This window comes from Pectinophora gossypiella, chromosome 13 (assembly GCF_024362695.1).
Source record: "Pectinophora gossypiella chromosome 13, ilPecGoss1.1, whole genome shotgun sequence".
Lineage (NCBI taxonomy): Eukaryota > Metazoa > Arthropoda > Insecta > Lepidoptera > Gelechiidae > Pectinophora > Pectinophora gossypiella.
The window spans coordinates 10,070,212-10,091,335 of record NC_065416.1 but is presented as its reverse complement, the minus strand read 5'-3'; the positions used below and the strand labels follow the sequence as shown (position 1 = coordinate 10,091,335).

Below are 21,124 nucleotides of genomic sequence, written 5' to 3'. Positions count from 1 at the left end.
AATACCTTATAACACCGCAAATTGACAGTATTGTGGTATTAATTATGGTCAAACTGTCGGCATTTAGTTCCATTAATGTCCAGGAGACTTCTCTTTTGTGGAACGAAATCTATGTTCAATATTTTCCAATAGATGCACACAGACCTGCGTAGGACGCGGTTTGCAAATGTGTGGTTACAAAATCCCGCGTCCCGTTCCGGTTGTCCTGCTTTTCCGGTTGTAGTTGCATTCATTAAAGTCTCCGGACTGTTCCGGGACGAGGCCTACCTCGTCTCATAGTACTTATAGTATGGCAGGGTGCATAGCATACACATTTAAACATGTAATCCTGCCGGATTGCTCTTGGGACCTTGGAGAGTTTGAGTTTGTTTGAGTTTCAGCGGTTACCTCTTTCCTGATGCCGGGGAAGATGGCGAGGAAGGCGAGGTAGAGCGTGAGTGCGGCTAACAGCAGCGCGAGCGCAGGAACGTCGGCCGCCACCGCCGTGCGGTTGTGGTACGCGTACAGGGTCGGCCCGCCTTCCTCGCGGAACGCGTCGAACCACCCCTTCATCGCTCTCCCAGCCTGAAAGGAACATTAAACTTAGTAATTTATGGAAAAATGTATTTGTACAAATGTCGGCTTTGAGCAGCGTTGAGTACGAAGGGCCTACACTGCCAAAGAAACATCACTGCAATGTCATGAACTAAGCTTTTGGCGGATTTCTTTGGCTCTTGTAAGTAAGTAAAATGTTGATTTTTCATAAGAAATACAGAAAATATGGGTACAATAAAAACCCCACAAAACCAATTCCTCGGTTGTGTAAGTAAATAGGAACATATACACAATGTGTGCGTGAAAATCCGAAGTTTATGGTACCTACAGATACTTTCTTGTGGTCTAATCAAAGTAATCAATAAGTACTAGAGAAAAGTGGTCGTTTGGAACAGCAAAATATTATTATCTTATTGTTCTTAGATAACAGTTCAAATAATTCGGACAATTTGAAATTAACCGCATCTAGAAAGATGTAATCGAATTGCATTAGAGAAATTTAATGTACCCACCTAGAGATAATTTCCTTGGACAAATCAGCGATTAAGTATCTAGACCATATTTTTTCAAATTGTTTTTTTAGACGTAATTGATCGTAATGTGGATATGATCTGAATATTAATACTCTTTTGTCAGTTAGCGACAACCGTGTATGCTAGTCCACCCATAGTACTCAGCAAAACGACTCATTAATCGCCTGATTAATGTGAGTATGAGAGACGCAGGCGTGGTGTCAGGTTCCCACACATTTTTCTACTTTGATGTCGTCATACTCTTGTCAAGTCGACCATCATCTTTGTTCTATAGAGGTCAGATTCAATCACGTCTCCACGTGTTTGGATTATCTACACGTTTTACGTCATATCGTGCAGTGGATTGAGCGAATCGAATCGCCCACAAGATCATACGATCTTGAATATTGTGGTATTATTTAATACCTACTAGACCGTTGGTTTGGGTGGAACGTAGATCAGATACCTATGTTTTGTTCGTGTTGGTTATAAGGCTTTATCTCACTAGGACACCATGATTGCGCCAATAGCGGAAAATTATGCGGGATTCGGTAGCCGGTAACAAATTGATTGCACAACTAGCAGGATCTGCACGCGCTGCGACGCGAATTTTATCGAGGGCTTCGACCAATAGCCGAACGACATCTATCTAACGTAGATATCATTCGCTGCGTTTATTGGTCAAAGCGGTCGATATAATTTGCGCCGCGCGCGACGTGGTTGCCGTGCAGACCCTGCAGGTGAGTTACCCTGTACACAAGGTGGTTACAAGGCTGTACCATGGTGTCCTAGTGAAATAGGACTCGTAGTAAGGGTGTCATATTATGAAGAATGAGATTTTTGTCACGGATAACCTACATCTCAAGCACGAAAAATCTAAATCTAATGATCTCAACCTCGACTTAAAATTATTTTACCGCTTCTATACTGTTCCATTTTCTTTTACTTGGATATTATGTTTCAATGCTTACCATTACTTTAAAAATAAGTAGCTGTTCTGATTACACTGTGTTTCGGAAAGAGATGAATCTGTTTGGCCTTTTGATTGATAACCGTAATAACTGGAATCGTTACGTAGTGGCCAAGGAAAGTGCAATTCCGTAAATCGCGTGTTCGTGGCAACGTGATGTCATTCGCATAATTGGTCCATGGTTACTCATGCCGTAATAGGAAGACTCAGTAATAATTACCTACTAGGCGCATCGCTCGCTTTACTGGTCACTGGAATATGGTATTCGACTAATTAAAGGTGACCTCTGACGTTGGGTGTCATATTTTAAAAGTCTATGGCAAATATATCGGCTATAGGGTGATCTTAAATCGGACGGGTCATTCCAAACCGGCCAGGTTGTAGAGCGGTAAGTGCAAATTACAGTGTACATGAATAGTTAACTGTTCTAAAATGCTAATTAGACGTGTCTCGTACTTGACACGGATCGCGATCTTCACCGTAATGGATTTAGGATGCTGCAATAAATGTTTATGGTTGTTGTGGCTGTGGTGGTGGTTTTTAAAAACCTAGTGCTGGGATTGAACTGATTGACAGCTGCGTTTAATGATAGAGTCATTTGTATTTGACTATCCAATTCAATCTATAAACTTTTTTTGCCGTGACTTATTGTAGATTTGCTGCAGATGGCATTAACTACTTGGCCGAACAAATAAGGAGCGCTGAAGGCTCTCACCCGGTGAATAAAATAACACATACTTTAACGTTGAAGGAAAACAATGAAACCTACCTGAGGTTTCAAAGACCATCAAGAGAAATTCAAATTATGACTACTATTCAAACAATGACAATACTCATGAACTGCAGTATAAATAAGTAAATATTACACAACCTAATTAAGTTAAACTATAAAATTATGCAGAGCAAATAATTGGCTTTAAACCATAAAATTGCCAGTAACATTACTCTAAAAGGCATAATAAGTTCTAACTTCCAATCAGATAAACTGTAGGATTTCGCAACATTGGTCGCTATTCTGTTAGATTTTAGGTAGCTATTGAACAATACCTGATAAATCATACTAAGATTGCGGCAAAGTGATATATAGCAAGGATGTGACGCCTACGCATTCCGTAAAGTTTATTAATATCTAACGTTCTAGCATCAGTTATGATCAGTGTTTTCCTTGCAGATCTACTGACATGTTATCCTTAAGAGAAGCTTAAATCAGGATTGATTTCTTTAGTTATTTCTAGAAGCATCGACAATATTTAAGTTCTAGAAAGAGGAACTAAAAGCGAGATGAAGTGAGAGAAGAAGGTACCTGGTAGATTCTTATCTTGTCTTCTTCTTCCTAAGTGTGGGTTGTGAGATCAATGGCTTATCTCATCAACCACTTCACTTCATACTCCATCCGGTCATAGCTTCTTCATTTTGAAATGTCTATCCTATAGAACACGTAGACGTAAGATATGTATAAAACCAGTACTATAATAATGCAAGGGTTCAGGTACCCGGATTTGTAGCAACGGGTGGTACAATGCCGTTCGAGATCTAGCGCTGGAATGCGCAGGAGTTGCGACACAGCTCGCCTCCGGGAAACGGATGTAGCCGTGCTTTATGCAGCCAACCGTTTACTCGTGAATTGTGCTAGCAAACGCCCTACACTTTGTAAAATTTGCTTTGTTGATTTAGTTTTTAATAAAAGCGCTGTAAGGCGGATCTCCAATATCTCATGGCGGTACTACCCAGTTGTTGTTAACCAACTGTTACTCTATCGCTCTTACAACATAACAAACACTATGTAGAACACACGGGAAATACAAAACAAGACAGAAATAGAAATAATACAATACGCTAAACCCTAAACTGCTTTTTCACTACGCATTTTGTGAAATGCCTCCATATTATTCAGCATAAGTACATTAAGTACATATTTGAATTGCACTTGCGGTAAAATTTACTTACAAGCATTATATGCTCATCTTCCTCACTATTCACACGATGGACAAGCAAATGCTAGATTTTCGGTGTAAGTACTGCATATCTCTGCCTAGCCCTTCGGGGATACAGGATGCTATGTTACATTTCTTGTTGTAGTGTTACTGTATTTGAGTGGAAATAAGACCCAGGTACGTACATGTCACACAAGTAGTTAATACCATCAGCGGCAAATCTACAAGTCACAATAAAAAAACATATCTAAAGGATTTCCATTAATATTTAAATAGCTAGTTAATGATGACGATTTCCAAATCAGGAAAGCGACCATTTTGTTGTAAAACACTTAATTGAAATTGTCGAGGCAGATTGTGGAACTACGTACAGTACTCGAGTTGGTCTCATTATAAATCCAGTCATATAGTTGTATGCACGTGGCATTCTACAAGTTGTAATTAAAATAATTAAACTGATACTCCGTAGATTGTACTCTTGTAATACTTTGTAATTCAATACACACGGGTACGAGTATAACATACTAGATTGCTTATTATATGTAAAATTATAAAGGTATTTATATATAAACGTCACGTTTTTGTGGTCGTATGTGGATAAAAGGGAGGCTTGTTGTAGATTATTGTCAATTTTCATCACAGAGTATATAGGTACGCCAATTTTTCTGAAAAAAATCGTATGATTTGGAGATATACCTTAGGAAGACGTTTTAATGCCAAAAAAAGGCTTCTAAATCTAGGCTTGTATTACAAATTCGAATTTTAAATAATCTCAGCCGAGGCTGTAGAACTGTCGCAATGCTATACAATGATAAAGTCGCGCAGTCCCTGTGTTCAGAGTTAATGAACATGTTTAATCTATGTCAAAACTCTCAAAACGCGAGTGTTTGTTAGAATTATTTGTTAATTACTTATAAAATACAGAATTGACCTTTGTGGCGTGAGAGTTCTTGACATGAATTCATTGAGGCGGGCGAGTAGGAACTATTCGGAAGCATATTGCTATTCCGCCTACAGTTTTATTTATTACAGCTCGCGGCTACCGGAAACGTTTAAGAGAATACAGCCGAGGCCATTATCTTTATTATTACACACAATATTGAAAGATAACCTTTGTCGAGGCAAACATGCTGCGATTAAAGGCCCTTTTGCGGCTACACAAAAATAAAACATACAAAGGTCGACTATGTAATTTTATGCATTGACTGTTATGATCATTAATATTTATTCACATGTTTAAATCGTTGATTAATATTAGCTACTCGTTGTGATATATTTTTGAGCAAATGGCTAAGTATATTGAACCGGTTACGAACGTACAGGCTTCGTGCGATTAATTAGGTAGGTTATACAGGTATCTGCTGATCGGCATAATTAATTATAATTAAACATGATATAAATTGGTTTCCTGCTCAAATATGCTTTCCCGGCTGAAGCGTGAGATGATTGCGATCTTGTTGGCAAGTGTGACGAGGAAGATAATAAATAGATTTGCTATTATTACTCATGTGATAAATATTCATTGGCATTTTATTAGCATACACGCGTTACTCCACCTCAAGGACGGAAAGTAGGTAATCTTATTGCATAGACACAATAATATTTTGAAACCATTTTGACATTACCTTTCTGTTCTTTTTTCAAGTACTTATCGTGGAGATCCTTGGGGGAGGCTTATGCCCAGCAGTGGGCGTCTTACGGCTGATGATGATAGCTAGTTAGTTAGCTAGTTGTTCTTGTTTAGTGTACTTGTATTGTATTGTATTGTACTTAGGTAAGTATATTTATTTTTCAAAAGCCACTGAAGATACTACGTACTTAGTAATTTTCACTTAGTATCAGTATTATACTTAGCTACAATAAAGGATTAACTAGGTATAAATATAACTTGTTACACGTTAGTCGTATAACAGTTATTGTGTCGTCAAATAAGGATTTTAAATATTATTTTAATTTACATATAAATGTTTCATTAATCAGCTAGGATTTTAAGATTAACTGATTTTGTAAGTTTAGATGTTAGTAAATATAAAAACCTTCTTAGCGGACATCGCACTGAAAGGATTATAGCGCGACCGACGCGTTTTTTCTTTTTATTTTCGTGACGTGACTTACCGCAATAGGCTATTGGACAACTTAGTCAAATGAGATACTTTTTACGAAATGTCAAAACGGAAGTTTTCTATGGAATTTGTATAGAAATACCGACCTGTGACGCCATCAGTAATAGCCAAGTAATAGCAGTCAAAAGTCGTACTTATTGTTACTTAATTCATAAATAAAATTGGAATATAAGTTAAAAAGAAAAATGAGATTGATTTTTCATTATGTTAGACTGGCTTATATTTCTAGATGAGCATTTTATAATTTATCTTCGACTTAGGCAAATACTCTATTGTTAGCGTTGTCTATACCATACAATAATGTTTACTATTTAATTGATTCTATATAAGTACGGATGATACATATCTACCAATACGTGAAGGTCCGCGTCCGTGTCCGTACCTATAATATGTAACTACTTTGTGGTAATTTATCACAATGCATTTCACACCATCGGCACAGGGGCTTAAGTTATGATAAACTGACAGTACCTACGTTGGTGGAGTACTATTATTTACTCTGTGCCGTTGTCTCTACCTACCAACTTCCGGCTGCTATCCGATTGCGCAGGGAAAGGAGGGTAATGTTTTAGTGGATTTAAACCTTTGAAATAACAGTAGACTATACAAGCGCAATTTGTCAGTATGTGTCGACGTAACTTGAAACAAGCGTTTAAGTTATGTAAGATAGCGATAAAACTGCTCTACGTGATATATATCGCTGTCGACACCAAACGGTAGCGTCATGCTTTGTTAACTTTCTTCGTACATGATAGTTCTACATTTTTTTTTATTACAGAAATAATAACGTTACCTAGGCTGTGTTATTTGTGAGAAAACTACATAGGTGCCAAAATGTATGCTATTACGAGAATTGCGTTAATACGCAATTGTGCTGAAAGTATCTCAAAATTATCAAATGAAGTAGAGTAAGTAAGGTTTGATACGATCTACTTTGAACCGGCGTGCGTGTATGAAGCGATTGATGAATGTGGAGGAAGCAAGAGAAGTGTGTCAGGATCGAAGCAAATGGAATTCTATAGTCTCTGCTTACCCCGGTGGGAAATAGGCGTGAGTTTATGTATGTATGTAAGTAGAGTAAGTTTCTTAAATGTCTTCTTATTTTAGTAATCTTAATATTTAATCTTGTTTAAAGGTAGTATGACGAAACCGGATCACGGAAGAGCTTTGTGAACGTCAGAGTCAGAATACAACCAAAATGGTTAATTTACGAGCACTAAAGACTACTAAAGGATGCAATAAAAACAAATTACCGCCGCATTTGACTTTGTATCGGCTTGTGTGAGTCCATCGGATAAGGTAAGTGTCCGGGTCCCGGAAGCGGCGGCCGCTGATCCGACGCACGACCTTGGTTCCCACCAGCAAGGGCAGCCATAGATGCCACGGCCGAACCGATTTACAACCGATTAAATTACATATAAAAAAAAAATACGACTTTTAACTGAGTCACTAGTCATCAAGAATCAAGTGAACTTTTAATACAAGTTTATCTTTAATATCAGCGCCTTACAACGAAAACCACGAAAGCGCTTTTTTGGAAAATCGCATTCGGACTTTTTATTAACAAAACCGCACAATAGACGAGGTAGTTTCAATCTAGACAAAAAAATGGGGTCTAATTTTTCACCCGGAATAAAATTAATTGAAAGAAATAGAAATTTTGTTCATCATCAGAATGTCATTCTTCAAAAAGGCGTTTACGAGGTTTTTACTATAAAGCGAAGATATGCAGTTGTTGATTGAATTTTGTAGAAATTAAGGTTTTAAGGTAGATACTTACAGAGCCTAAATTTTACCGTCATCTGTTGCAAAAATGGTGTAAATTTTGTCGCTTTATGCAACCTTGAAAATTTAATTTTGATCAAATTAATTGATAGATTTTGCATTTTAAAGCTCATTAAGAAATAGTTCACAAGTTTTTCTATTTCACAATTTGGTGCAAATTAATTAGTCAATATCATTTGATGTTTACGACCCCAGGTTTTAGCTCCTTTTACGACTCATAAATTATATTAATATTGTTTATAACGCCGAAACATATTGCCTTAATTAATACAGGGAACCCAACGAACAAAAACCAAATGACGGTCAGGTATCTAGTTCAATAAACTTGAAGGAAAACGGATGATGATGAGGTTACTCAGGATTGGGTTTGATGCATGGAAGTCACGGTCGGTCGAAGTCGAGGGCAAGCCAGTAACGCAAGGACACCTTGTGCGACCACAATGACTCAGGTCGGAACTCCACTAACTAACCGATGCTGATCACGTCCTCAAAATTTATAGATGACGTGTACCTCTACAAATGAATATTATTTGACGAACATCTTTTTATATTATGAAAAATCAAAAACATCCAAATATAAAATAAATGAATCTAATTTAATCTATAAGTACTCAGGAATGGACAAGGGGTTCTTTCATAGCACGGATGATAAATCAAATCTCCTAGGGTCGTCGTCTCAGTGACTATAATATAAAAAGTCAAAACGGTCCGCCATTCTTATCACCCGTTTTATAGACTTGTCCTATCTAGAACAGCCTTCAGAGTCCTGCCTACCTATTACCTAGATTACCTTTTAATCACGCAGCCATAATAGTCAATAAATGCAACTTGTTTATTCAAGAGTCATACATAAGAGTAATCAGTGTCTCCAATGCTATGTATGAATAGATGTTGATTATGCTAAAGCATTTATTATGTTAAACATGTCAGTGATTTAAAAATGAAGACACATTAACAAATCTTGCTTGTTGTAGGATTATAACGTATTATCTGCATTAATACAAAGCTGCGTTATAGCACAAAGTTACAAATAACTACGGTTAGTGCTTCCTCAGGGTAGTATGTTTGGACCGCTTTACCTTAGTACAGGCTTAATTTTTTGGCATATGTACGACGCTTTAGTGAAGTTCACATCTTGCATGTATATGCATCATTAATGTCTGCAGATAAGTGGGCACTCAAACATAACCTTGTCAAGGCACGACTGCACAGCAATTGTTCTTCACAGTCATTTTTTTATATTTAATTGATGAGTGAATATCTATACTGCAAGAAAAAAGACAACCTAAGGGTGCTGCCGAAATATAAGTCTTAGAATTTCCGCACACTGCGCACGAGGTTATCAATTTGTATTGTTCTGATTTCAAAATAGTAGTAGATTTCACATTACTTATTTGAAGTTGTGTTTATTGTTACATTATATGCGTGGTTCTTTAATTTTGATAGCCCTCTATGTTTGTCATACTATCAATATTTTCAGTTTTGATTATCTTAGTACAAAAATAAGTTATCCGGTACTTACTTAAGTTACTTGGTAACTTATTGTTTATTGAACTTCACCTTGGCGACATTGTGATTACACTCAATCTTCTATAATTGTTATATACACCATAAAGTTCAAAGTTCCTGACCTGACTTGACTGCGGTTTCGTCCTCGCGGATAATATTTTACTTTACAACGAAACGAGTTGTGGTTTTTGTTGTGGCTAGCCTCCGAGCCTTGTCGTGAAGGTAAATTGTGACCAAATTACATGGTTTGGCCTTAACACAATCGGGTTGTCACCCTTTGCGTTTCAAATTATTTATAGCATTTTCTATTTGGTAGGTACTTGATCATGGTAATGGTTACCTAAAATGACTACCATATGTACTGATCTCGCAATAAGTAACCTTCTTATAAGACTAGAGAACCTACCTTTATAACGGATATTATTAACTATATAGCTTTAAAGGACAGGATGTTATTTTCAATATCTATCAAAGGGCATCAGCAATTTAATAATGTAATAAATTAATACATTGTATACTAACATTTATATTGTTGAGAATCAAGGCCTGTGGATGAAGCGTGATTTAAGGGTCACTATAGATGGTTACGTGACTCGACTAGCCTCATGTCTTCATTATAGAGTAGAGGCAATAAGTACATAGGACACTGAGCCCTATTCAAGGCCAACATAGCTTAATATTAAATGCCTACTACTTGTGTCTTCCACAAGGGTACTTGATGCCCTTTCCATGGTTTTTGAATGGCATTTTAATCCCTCTTATAATCTGCGTTACTAATGGTTAGCGTGACTGTCGTCGAATTTGTTTTGAAGAAGGTATCCATGTTATTTTTTTGTAATGCGAACGCAAGTGATAGTTTGGTTAATAGCAGTTCATTTTGGGAGATTCAATAGTAACTGTTTTGAGGCTTTGTACTGTTGTAATACTTCAACTGATATAATTTTGTCTTCTTAATTATCACTTACAACTTGAAGTATTTTATTACAAACGATGTTTTGTGAAACAGATTTCTAAACGGTTTATGTTACAATTATAGTATCTACACTTTTAAAAGTGCTTTCATAATGTGTGTATAAGTTCTTCTGCAGAAATAATTACAAAAAAAGTGTAGGTGCGTATGCTACAAGTTACAACTGTTAATGAAGTACTTAAGTCTTTCAACGGCAGAGAAAAAGATATGAATATTAAAAAATATATTTTTTTTGAATTAAGAACTGGTGTTCTTAAAACACCAATTCCAATGTCGATCAACTTGCTTGGTGTTCGGTCGAGTGAGCGCGATCGATCGTACGAACTAGATCGCCGAGTTACATAACCAACGTGTGTTCCGATCGGATCTTGACCTTGCCGAGCCAAACAAACAGCTGATTGGAATGTGCTACATTAGGCGGGAAAAGCTTTTTTAAGAAATCAGTCATAGTTTGTTCGAAATGACTAGAAACAAATTCTCAGAGCTTAAGACGATATTGACGTTGTTTCAAAGTGTTAGTTATTATTAGACCGCGTATTTTAAGTTCTAACTACAATATTACATAATTTTATCCAGTTTACGTAGCAAGAAATTGTAACAACGGGGACCATGATAAAGAAAGTTTATTTAGTGATCTATGACTAATAGCGTTTAAGGCGAGACATTTTAGAATAATCAATTCCGTATTTGAATTTGTAATGCAGCTCTTAAAATCGAATCTGAGATTTGAAATATTTTACAAGGAAGACGTCTGCTGATTTCATAATTTATCGCGATAATAGACATGGCGGTGGTTTATGTTCTCAACAAATTACTTCGGCCTTGGTGGGCGTGAAATCTAATAACGTAAAAAACCGTCTAATGAGCGCGACTCGGACGAGTTGGCTGGTGGATGGTGAACTCTCGTGTCCATCAATTACGGGCATTATTCTAATACATGCATCGACAGTAATGGTTCATCGACTAGTTCATTTTTCAAGTGATCGGTGCCGACATTACCCGGCTCCAATGTAACACGTTTGCATTGAGTGGTGGCCGGCAGTCGGGCACAACCTTCTCAAATGACACTCGGGCATAAAAAACAACGGACAGTCCGTATCCGAGCCAAGGTCCTGTAATGAGATATGTTAGTTAGATACAGCGCTAAGAGAATTAAAAGAATTCCGCTGCTTGAACAGATAACGTCTCGGAACGTTTAATTAATATTGTACGTGCTTATTATTTAGGCGATTATAAGGCTGCGTGGGCTTTGTGTGGGTTAAAGGAACTCAAATGACTAACGAAGGCTGTAATGCCTTAATGCGAGTTGTTGTTGCACAAATGTCTTGTAACACTAAATACTTTCTCTTTGAAGACATGTCTTTTACACCGAAAATAAACCAATAAATATATTAATTACTTAAAATAATAAATATTTCTGTTTGTAGTAAAAAGACCCATTTTGTAAGTAAGTAGGTACCTATGCACTTTTATTGCATAATGAAACATGGGGCTATAGATCCGGATTCTTTGTAAACATTTTCAGGGTAAGTACTCTTGATTGATGATTACACTTGGATGCCTCGAATGTATGCAAATATCCGATAATCATCAGCACGGGTCATCAAGCAGATGAGGGCACCGACAACATTTTATAACCGCCACACAATAACATTGCCTCAACGATTGCACCCAAATTAACGTGGGAAAACCGTCTTTCCATCGAGTACGTATTTATCTTCACTCAAAATCTCCCTATCTCATATGAAACTGTGAATGAACGTCGCCGGCGTGTATAGTGTTGTTTAACTTATATTGTGACGTAATTTCATGGTTTTACAAACTGTTTATTATCAATGGGATGTTATGAAATAATTTCTGGCTTTCATTCAAAGTATTAGTACTTACGTATTTCATTAGACGCCTTCATCATCAATATGCTTCTTATTAGCTTCATTTCGAATTAAATTTTATAATACGAGTAAGCAGATTATTAGAGTAAGTTTGCAAGTAAATATAAATCGTCCTTGCATGCGATGTCTTGCATAATACCGGAACGTAAAGCGATACGATTCACTTTCTTGAAAAAACTTCACGTAACTTCTACATTATATCATCGCATCTATTGAATATGCTATTTAATATACTGAAAGGGTGGATACTAGGCAAAGTATTAGATATTATAAATATTAAACTAATGTAAGTACGTAGTCGTTACATGAGTCATGTCAGGGGCCTATGGCGGCTCAATAATAACCCTGATACCAGGGTTGATGGGGTCGGTAATCCACCTTACAACCCACACTGAAGATTATCAAATTGTTGTTACAGCAGGAGAAGTGTGTCAGGATGGAAGTAAATAGAATTCCATAGTCTCTGCAACTCTTGTAAATCTAGTGAAGTATAAAGTCGGTTTCTGTCAAGACGGAAGCTGGACATAACCAGGAAGTGTTTACACGTAGAACTGACGTACAGTTTAGTGCTTTAGTTAGTAGTCGCACCTTTGTCAGTCGGACCAATTATTGTTCCTCTAGCCCAAATTTCCGCAACTAGTTGTTTGTGCGAGATGTGACGCGGCGAGGTCGGCGCAAAGGCCACAGCGACGCCGTGCGCGTCTAACCGCAACACTGTTTAGTATAACATCTGGTTTACACTATTTCTAGTGTGGACGAAATAATATTTATAAGTATCTGACAAAAGGATAGGAACACAAATTTAGACCGAGACAGTTCTAATCCTTAGACCGAAACAGTTAGAAGTAGAAACTTCTAGACAGTGCAAAAGGGTAAGTAATTGTTGTTGTTAATTTTTCGCCAATTGTGTTAATTTCTAACATAACAGCTCACGACTATTTCCCAAATGTCCGTTAATATCTGTTACTGAAAGTGTAATGAACGTGGTGTAGCGTGGTAAAATATGTCCTTAACACCCTTGTTGAAAAATATGTTATTTTTCTCAGTGGAATATATTTTTATACCATTCGTCTAGGTAAGATATTTTTCAATCTGTTGTGTAAGAAAAATCCTTAGTGAATCACCTGCTTAAAGTTGCCGTTCTTCTGATTTGCATGTCTTACATATCGATACGTACTTTAGTATGTAAACACGTAATATTGCTAAAATGTCGTAAATGACGACACGTCGTGTTAATCCAATGAATGATGCAGCCGAAGTATTCACAGGGACACTTGAACGCTAAATTGTGTTTTCCCAAATGAATTGTCTACTGTCTAGTATGCCATTCAGTTTATGTTGGGAGTAATACTACTAAAAATGATAATTAATTATCATAGGGCATTATGCTTTCGCTATTAAGCACAGGTACTGCACTGCAATGCGTTTACCTATTCTAGCAAGCGCTGAGAGCGAGCTGACCAGAAAATATGAACTTAAAAAGCTATTCCTTGGACATTTTCGAAATAGCGCAATTCTTTGAATGGACTTCTGTAACTACTTATGTAAGTATTGTCGCTGCGAACCACTCCACCGAGAAATATAATTAAATTCCATATGTGCAGAAAGAAAAAATTCTATTCTATGAAATAGTTTTTTTAGACGTGACTTATTGTACGTAGGATTGCCTCTGGTGGCATTAACTACGTGGATGGGGTGCGCTGCGCGCTGAAGACAACAGGCCTGAGAGTGCCCAGTTGTATAAAAGTGCAACTTACACAAAAATAGGTTTAAACGAACAAAGTTAGTTACTTAAAGTATAAATAAGTAGTATTATATAATTATAATTTCAAAAAGAAACATTAATTCATAATGATGTCATTTTTTGGAGTAATATGAAAAAATCTCATCGTCTGGTCTAGAGCTTCTATAACCTTAGCACAACAATGAATAAAAACAACAATTAGATTACATGTAATTGTGTGCACTTACAAATTGCACAATGGATCTTTTTAATCTTAATTGAGGGAAGTGTGCTTGTCTATCTCACTGGAGTGTAAAATCACGTCCTTTGTGCTTCGAGCGTGAACTGAGCGCAAGTGATTTACAACGAGGTTTAGTTAGCATGACGAGACTTTAAAATTATTATAATATTTACTTATTTACATATTTGTAATGATTTATTTAGTAATAAATTGTATTTTTATAGATACCTAAAGCATGACCGAAGCCACTTGAGGCTAAGTTTATTTATTTAATAATTTATTGTACACAGAAACAAAGAAGTAAAGACTAGTTGGTACTGTAGCTGTTTTGTTGACTAGTTGTAGTTGTTTAACGGCAATAAGGTTATAATAATTACCTATTATGTTTCCGGTAGACATTGTGAAAAAAGAGAAAATTAAATCGAAAAAACTTTTAGCCTCGGGACTTGAACCTGCAGCTCTTGTCAAGCCGGTCCATGCGAAATTTTTTCCATCTATGTATCGTCTTTAAGGCGACGCTTTGTGAGTTACCCAAAGCACGGGTGTGTGCTATAAAAACAAAAATCATTATTGTGATATTTCAGAAGTTTCAGATGTGGATTGATACAGCTTTTTGCGTAGCCTTTATGTCTTTAGTCTCTATCTGTATATCTGTTGTTCATCTCTTAGCCGTTTGATGTGAGTACCTATCAGTTTCGTATCATCGTCCGTAATATTGTTTATAAGTAATATCATTAATTTTAAGCCTTGTTAAATGTTCAATATTGATTTAACCTCGTTGCTTGTAAAAAAAATAATAAATGAACCTCCGTGTTATTCACACTAGCATCCGTCTGTCACAACCTTTGAAATTAACTTCGTGTCATCAATTTAAAATAACACAAAAGATTTGTTCGTTACTTGTGCTCTTAAGTGTTTTCAATTAGGAATTTCCACCGGACTTTTAAATTAATTGAAACCATAAATTTGCAGAAGACGAAGATGTTTTTTCCGAATGTCGATTTTAGGTGTATTATGTTGTACAAATTTATCATGGGTAAGTAAGTACAAGAAAGACTCTAAAAAAGATTTACGTTTCAATAAAATAAGAAAATGTTGTTAATTATAAGTTATTTGTAAATAATATATGAAAAGGTTGTGTCGGCCAAATGAATATAAAGGTGAGCGCATAAATATTATATTGTAGTGTTGCATAAGTCAAAATATAGAGTACATGTCAAAGCCAAAATCTAGATTAGCCAACGCTTCTCCAGGACATGTCAATAGTACATAGCATTTAGAAGGTCCAAAAAGCAAGCAATTAACAGCGAGGCTATTAGCGAAGTCGGTGGAGCGGAGCCGGGACATTGCACGACATAACAGTGTGACGTAACGGACACAATGCTGGGAATCAAGCGTAACGAGACGGGTACCTGTCGAGATGCGCCCGCGCAAGCTGGTGACAGTGCTGTTATGCTAATATATACGAGGTCTAGTAGTATGGTAGTACGGTTAGGTGTTAGGGAATAGAGTGGTGTTTTTTGGTCTCTGCGATGTACGTGCGGTTTGGTAGTACACATTAGTCAGGGGTGTAGTTAGGACTTTTCATTCTTATCACCTGACTGTCCGAAAAAGTAAGATGATTCCGTGCTTCGGAGAGCACGTTAAATTAAACCGTTGGACCCGTCTATTAGCCGTAAAAACACCTCCACCAACCCGCAGTGGAGTAGCGTGGTGGAGTTTGCTCCATACCCCTTCCGGTTGATTGAGGGGAGACCTGTGCCTAGCAGTGGGATATAGGCAGTTTATGCATGTATGTATGTAAGAAGTTACCCCTGTGAGGATATTTAGTTAGTGGGCTTTCGCGTGATTGGTCTACTAGGATACATTGTTGCAATACATGTAACTTGGCCAGCTTCGTTTACCTACATAACTTGTTATTATCGAGAACCTCAATTTGATGATAATAAGTGCTTATAACTAGTAGAAAGTAGATAGATGATTAAAAATTGTACCTTGAAAATTACTTGTTATTATTTTAACGAATGATTATAGCTTTTAGCTGATTATATATGGTAGTGTAAAGTTATTCGATATACATGTAATTTGTTTGTCCAATTAAAAGTGCCTAGCAAGCACTTATACATTTTTATATACTCAGATGTATATTACATTACAAACAAAGAAAATTTAAATTATACAGTACAATTATAGTACTTATGTATGTATGTATTCTAGAGAGACATGCACAAAAATTAATTCTACGAATTCTAAGTAGGTACGATAGAACTCGTTCTGCAATGTTTGTAAAATATATTTTTTACGTTCTCACAATGACAGTCAGTAGCAAGGTGAGAAAAAAATATTAATAATAGCGTTTTAAAACCGTGAATAGGTGTTTATGAGTGAAAGTGTGCCGTAATGGGATGAGTCGTTGGAATCGCGGAGAAAACTGATAAGTATCATCTACTATTCATTATTAAGTCTTTGTCTACTCGTCAAACATTAAAAAGCTTTTGTCGTCTCATAAAGATTTATTTAGCGGCTGGGTACTCTCAATGTAGGTACCAACGCGATATACTTAGTTTATGTTCACTAACTTCTTACGCGATAAACTTACTTCTAGCTTTCGTATCAAAAGGATTTGGTTAGGTTAGCTTTGTAGACGACTATATAATTTAGTAAAAAAAACCCCTTAAGTATAAAAAAATAAAACTTTGTGTCATAATTTTTTAACATACTTTTTACCGTTTGATATAAGAAATTTAATAATTGGGTAGTTTACTAGGTCAAAGATAGATAAATAAAGGCAGACCTAAAGGTGACAAAAAAGTTTTCCTTTTTCTTTTTAATTTATTTACGAATTTTAATAAAGAAAAATGTAATAAATAAGTGCGACATTTTGTCACGTTTTTCTATGACGTCCCAGGTTGCTTTTTCATAAAAATGCCATAGTCATTTCGTGTTTTGACGTTTAGTAAAAAGTAACTGATTTGAATAGTTGGAAACTACCCTATTGTATTGTTTTGAAATGTCATTAATGTGATGTACCGTGTCAGTGTGAGTGACATGACCTACTCTGGTGGCCTTATTGCTCTTATTGTCAAACGTTTTGATGATTAAATCTGAAGGCATGTGAAATGTGATCATAATAACATCATTCTATTTACAACTTAACAAAGGCTTATACGTTTTCAGGCATATTTACTTTACCTTTTATTTTTTACGCTCGAGGAATCATTTTTACTTAAGTATTACAAAGTATAAGCGGAGTAAAAAAAAGAGACGATGACGAAGACAGACATTTTTTTATCACAATGTTATAGTCTTTCAATTAAGATTGGAACGTAAAAAAGGTAATAAATATCCTGAGGTCATTACCAGGCGTTGCGCAGGCGTTACTCGGCAATTTCTCATTTCCATTGGGGTTTAAATAAGTTAAGTTTTTCATTGGCTAGCCTCGTTTTGGCAATTAGACGGGTGGGTGAGCGGTGATTAACCATTGTGATTGTCTTAGGCGCAAGACAGACATAGAATACGTAAGATGAAGACGCCTATGCTGACCGAGCTGGCGCACGAATCTTTCATTCAACGCTTATCGCTATCGACCCGATTAGGTCGATTAATTCTTCCAAATATAATCCCTTCAGACGAAGCCCTGTGCCGAGGCACTCTCAGGCCTGTTGTCTTAAACTTTGTACCGGGTGAGAGCCCTCAGCGCTTACCGTTCGTCCGGCCAAGTAGTGAATGCCGTATACGACAAATCTACAATAAGTCACGTTGAAAAGCAATAAGACTTCTTGGCGCTCTTATTAACTACATACTTACTTTCATACAAAACAAAATAGAAGCGTTCCGTGCAGTGATGTGCCTTTCCCGGGAACATTCTCGGCAGTAAGAAGGCGCGAAGCTTTTGTAAAATGAGCTTTATTACCTAACCTTTAGGCAGATAAGACGAGAGTAGAAGAAAGAACAATTTGAAAAAGAAAAGCAGCCAGTGTTCTTACTAGTAAAGAGTTTTTACAACGGGAACATTCCCACTTTGGTAACATTCCCGGAAACGGCCCATAACTGGTCGCGTGGGACGCAAAACATGCAGAAGAGACAAGGTCCGGACCCGTCGGCGCTCTTCATTCGTCTTCCGCCTCTTCTGTCTGTTTTGCGCCTTATGATCACTTTGCCTGCGTCTAGGAGTGGTCCCACGATCACTATAATAGATAGATTACAAAACGGAACAATAATTGGCTGCTTGTTATTCTTGCTAACATAGTTGGGCGCTCCTGTTTTGGGCGTTTTTTGGATGCTATAATCTCAGCCATTAAAGGCTTTATGACTAAAGTTTCGTTGGGCAACTTTAGTTTAGTGATTTATCTGTCGACCGATTTGAAGTAGAACGGTAATTGCTATAAATTCGTTTCTATTAAATACATTCAAAGACGGAAAATTAAACACTATTTCGCCTTACAAAAAATAAATACTTACAACACAATATTTAGAAAATTTGTATGAGTCATTTTATTTTATTATTCACTACAAAACTTTTGTAAGCAACTACATTATTGCTTAGTTATGCACCTGCCTATAAGGACCAGGAAATCGTGAAAAGTGAATATTGTAGTACACTTCGAAAGATGCCTATGTCTGGAATTATATGCTGCAAATCGATGAGATTGATGATGATGACTGTTTAGTATTCCAAAAACTAGTGTAGAAAACCTACCTATCATTTCTAAATTGAACATTAAGGACGTAGTTAATCACATAATCTAATAATCATAATTCATATTTCCGTCGCGCTTGTCCAGATTGCGCGACTTACGCGCGTTTTCTTACAGCTGATTACTTTACTGTGTGCGCGGACTAGATTATAGACTGGAATCGATTTCCCTGGGTCCAGTGACGGCTTGATAAACGTAGACTAAGAGATACAACAGATAAGACGAAATGACTGGAAACCAGCGCTGGATGGTGCCATGGTCCTTATTTTTTCATCCTTTTGCCCGTATTCGTAATAATTAAGTACCTTGTTTTTATAGAAAAACTGTTACTAGCAATACACTTATTTAAGTCTTATTCTTAGATAAACTTTAAAACAGTGCAGGCAATTTAGCAAGTTCTTTGTTATTTTTTTTAGCTAATTCAACAATTGTATACTTACTTGAAAGGTCGTTGAACACATCCTGTTTCTATTGAACTTAAGAATGTTGATGTAGTAACCGTCAGCTGATACAATAGACTGTGTATAAAATGAAGACAGGCTGACATGGCGGTTAGATAAACATCCAGACTTGTTGTAGTATTAGACGAGCGAGATGAATAGCACTTTGTAAGCATTGTTGTGATGGTCGAGGAGATATAGCTATATAAGTAAGCTTCAGTTATCTAAAGTAAATCGGAGAACAATGCCTATATGAACGGTCGAGGACCAAAAGTACCTCTATAATGTATACATATAATGTTCTACGCTGCTTATCATTCCACGTTTTATATGGAATTATAATCCCTATCACAGAATAAAGGTGAATTTTTGTGTTGATAAAAGAAATAGAAGCCAGTCTAAGGTGATCAAAAATCAATTTCATTTTACTTTTCAACTTATTTTCGAATTTTATGTATCAACGAGTATGACGTTTGACCGCTTTTATTGATGTCGTCACAGTATTTATATGACAGTATTTCCATACAAACTCCAAAGAAAACTTTCTTTATGGCGCGGGCGTTTCGTAAATAGTATCTCATTTGACTAGGTCGTCAAGTAGCCTATTTGAAAAATTCTGATGACGTTGTCAAAGCAATTTTGTGCGTAATATCACGATCACTACACCGTTATCGTATTATATAAGATCGTATATATTTTATTAAATGATTAAGCTATTACTTTACAAAGTTTTTTTACGGACAAACACGCCCCCCATAGTAAATTACCATGTTCCATATAAAAACATTATTTATTAAACTCTAACGTATAAAAAATGTGATAGCGTGACTAATTCAGATCCGGTTTGATATTAGATAATAGCAGGGTGTCCTTATACGAACTAATGATGTTATTTTACTTTTTTAGGCATTGAAACTTTCATAGAGAAACAGTTTTTGTCTAGAACTTAATTGAGAGGTTTAGTTTTTGATTCGAATATTGACATTTACCTGAAAAAATTACGGCTTTCGATGCGATTTGTACGTACTCTGCGTTTAATTGAGTGGGTCTTTAGTTACATTTGGACGCGATCTGCCGACTAGTAGGTACCTATATGTAATAGAAATAAATTGGGAATCAATTTATTCTATTTTCAAAATTCTAGTTTTCTTGACCATTATAGACGGCGATACGGCTCACCACTCATCACGTTGGTCTAACAGAAAATTCATCTTGCGATGGATGTACCTCTGACTACTCCAATTGGGATATAGTCGTGAGCTTATGATATGTGTCGTGTTATTGCAAAAACTATAAAACACACCATGTTGGCATGACTTATTGTAGATTTGTGAAATTGTGATCCTCAGCAGTGGCTGAAGAGAACTTTTTAAATATCTTGTATAAATACTGTTACTTACTTTATACTATACAGCACAACTCTAGCAACTCTAGCTATAATAACTTCACCTACCGGGTCCGATAGCTATCTACATTTTGTATAGTAACCGGTACATACTGATCAATAACGGATAACCGAACAAATAGTCCGTGTTTTGCATAAGTAGACATGGTTGCAAATGCCAACTGCAGTTCAGTTCTGTTAGCCTTATTTGCCTTTGGTTTTGGTTTCATACAAGACCATTAACCAGGCCCCAAGAAGGACAGAGTCATCTTCTCTGCCCTCCACTGGGGCAATTTCTGCTCGGCGCGATCTTGCCGCGGGGGTGGTCGCCTCTTACTTCAGTAGGCCGGAGTGAGATGGTGGCTGAGTTCGGATAAGGACCTACGGGATATAACGTAGAACCCTTGCCC

The 21,124-nt window shown here is 36.6% G+C and overlaps 1 protein-coding gene across 2 annotated transcripts in view; it reads right to left on the bottom strand.

Moving 5' to 3' along the window:
- The window catches only part of LOC126371871 (dual oxidase maturation factor 1), a 68,161-nt gene that overhangs the window by 9,154 nt on the left and 37,883 nt on the right, over positions 1-21,124 (bottom strand). For both annotated transcript variants that reach the window (XM_050017270.1, XM_050017269.1), the window contains one exon: positions 388-564. In XM_050017270.1, the coding sequence (XP_049873227.1) occupies positions 388-552 (165 nt within the window). In that variant the 5' untranslated portion in view covers positions 553-564. The remainder of the gene's footprint in view (positions 1-387; positions 565-21,124) is intronic.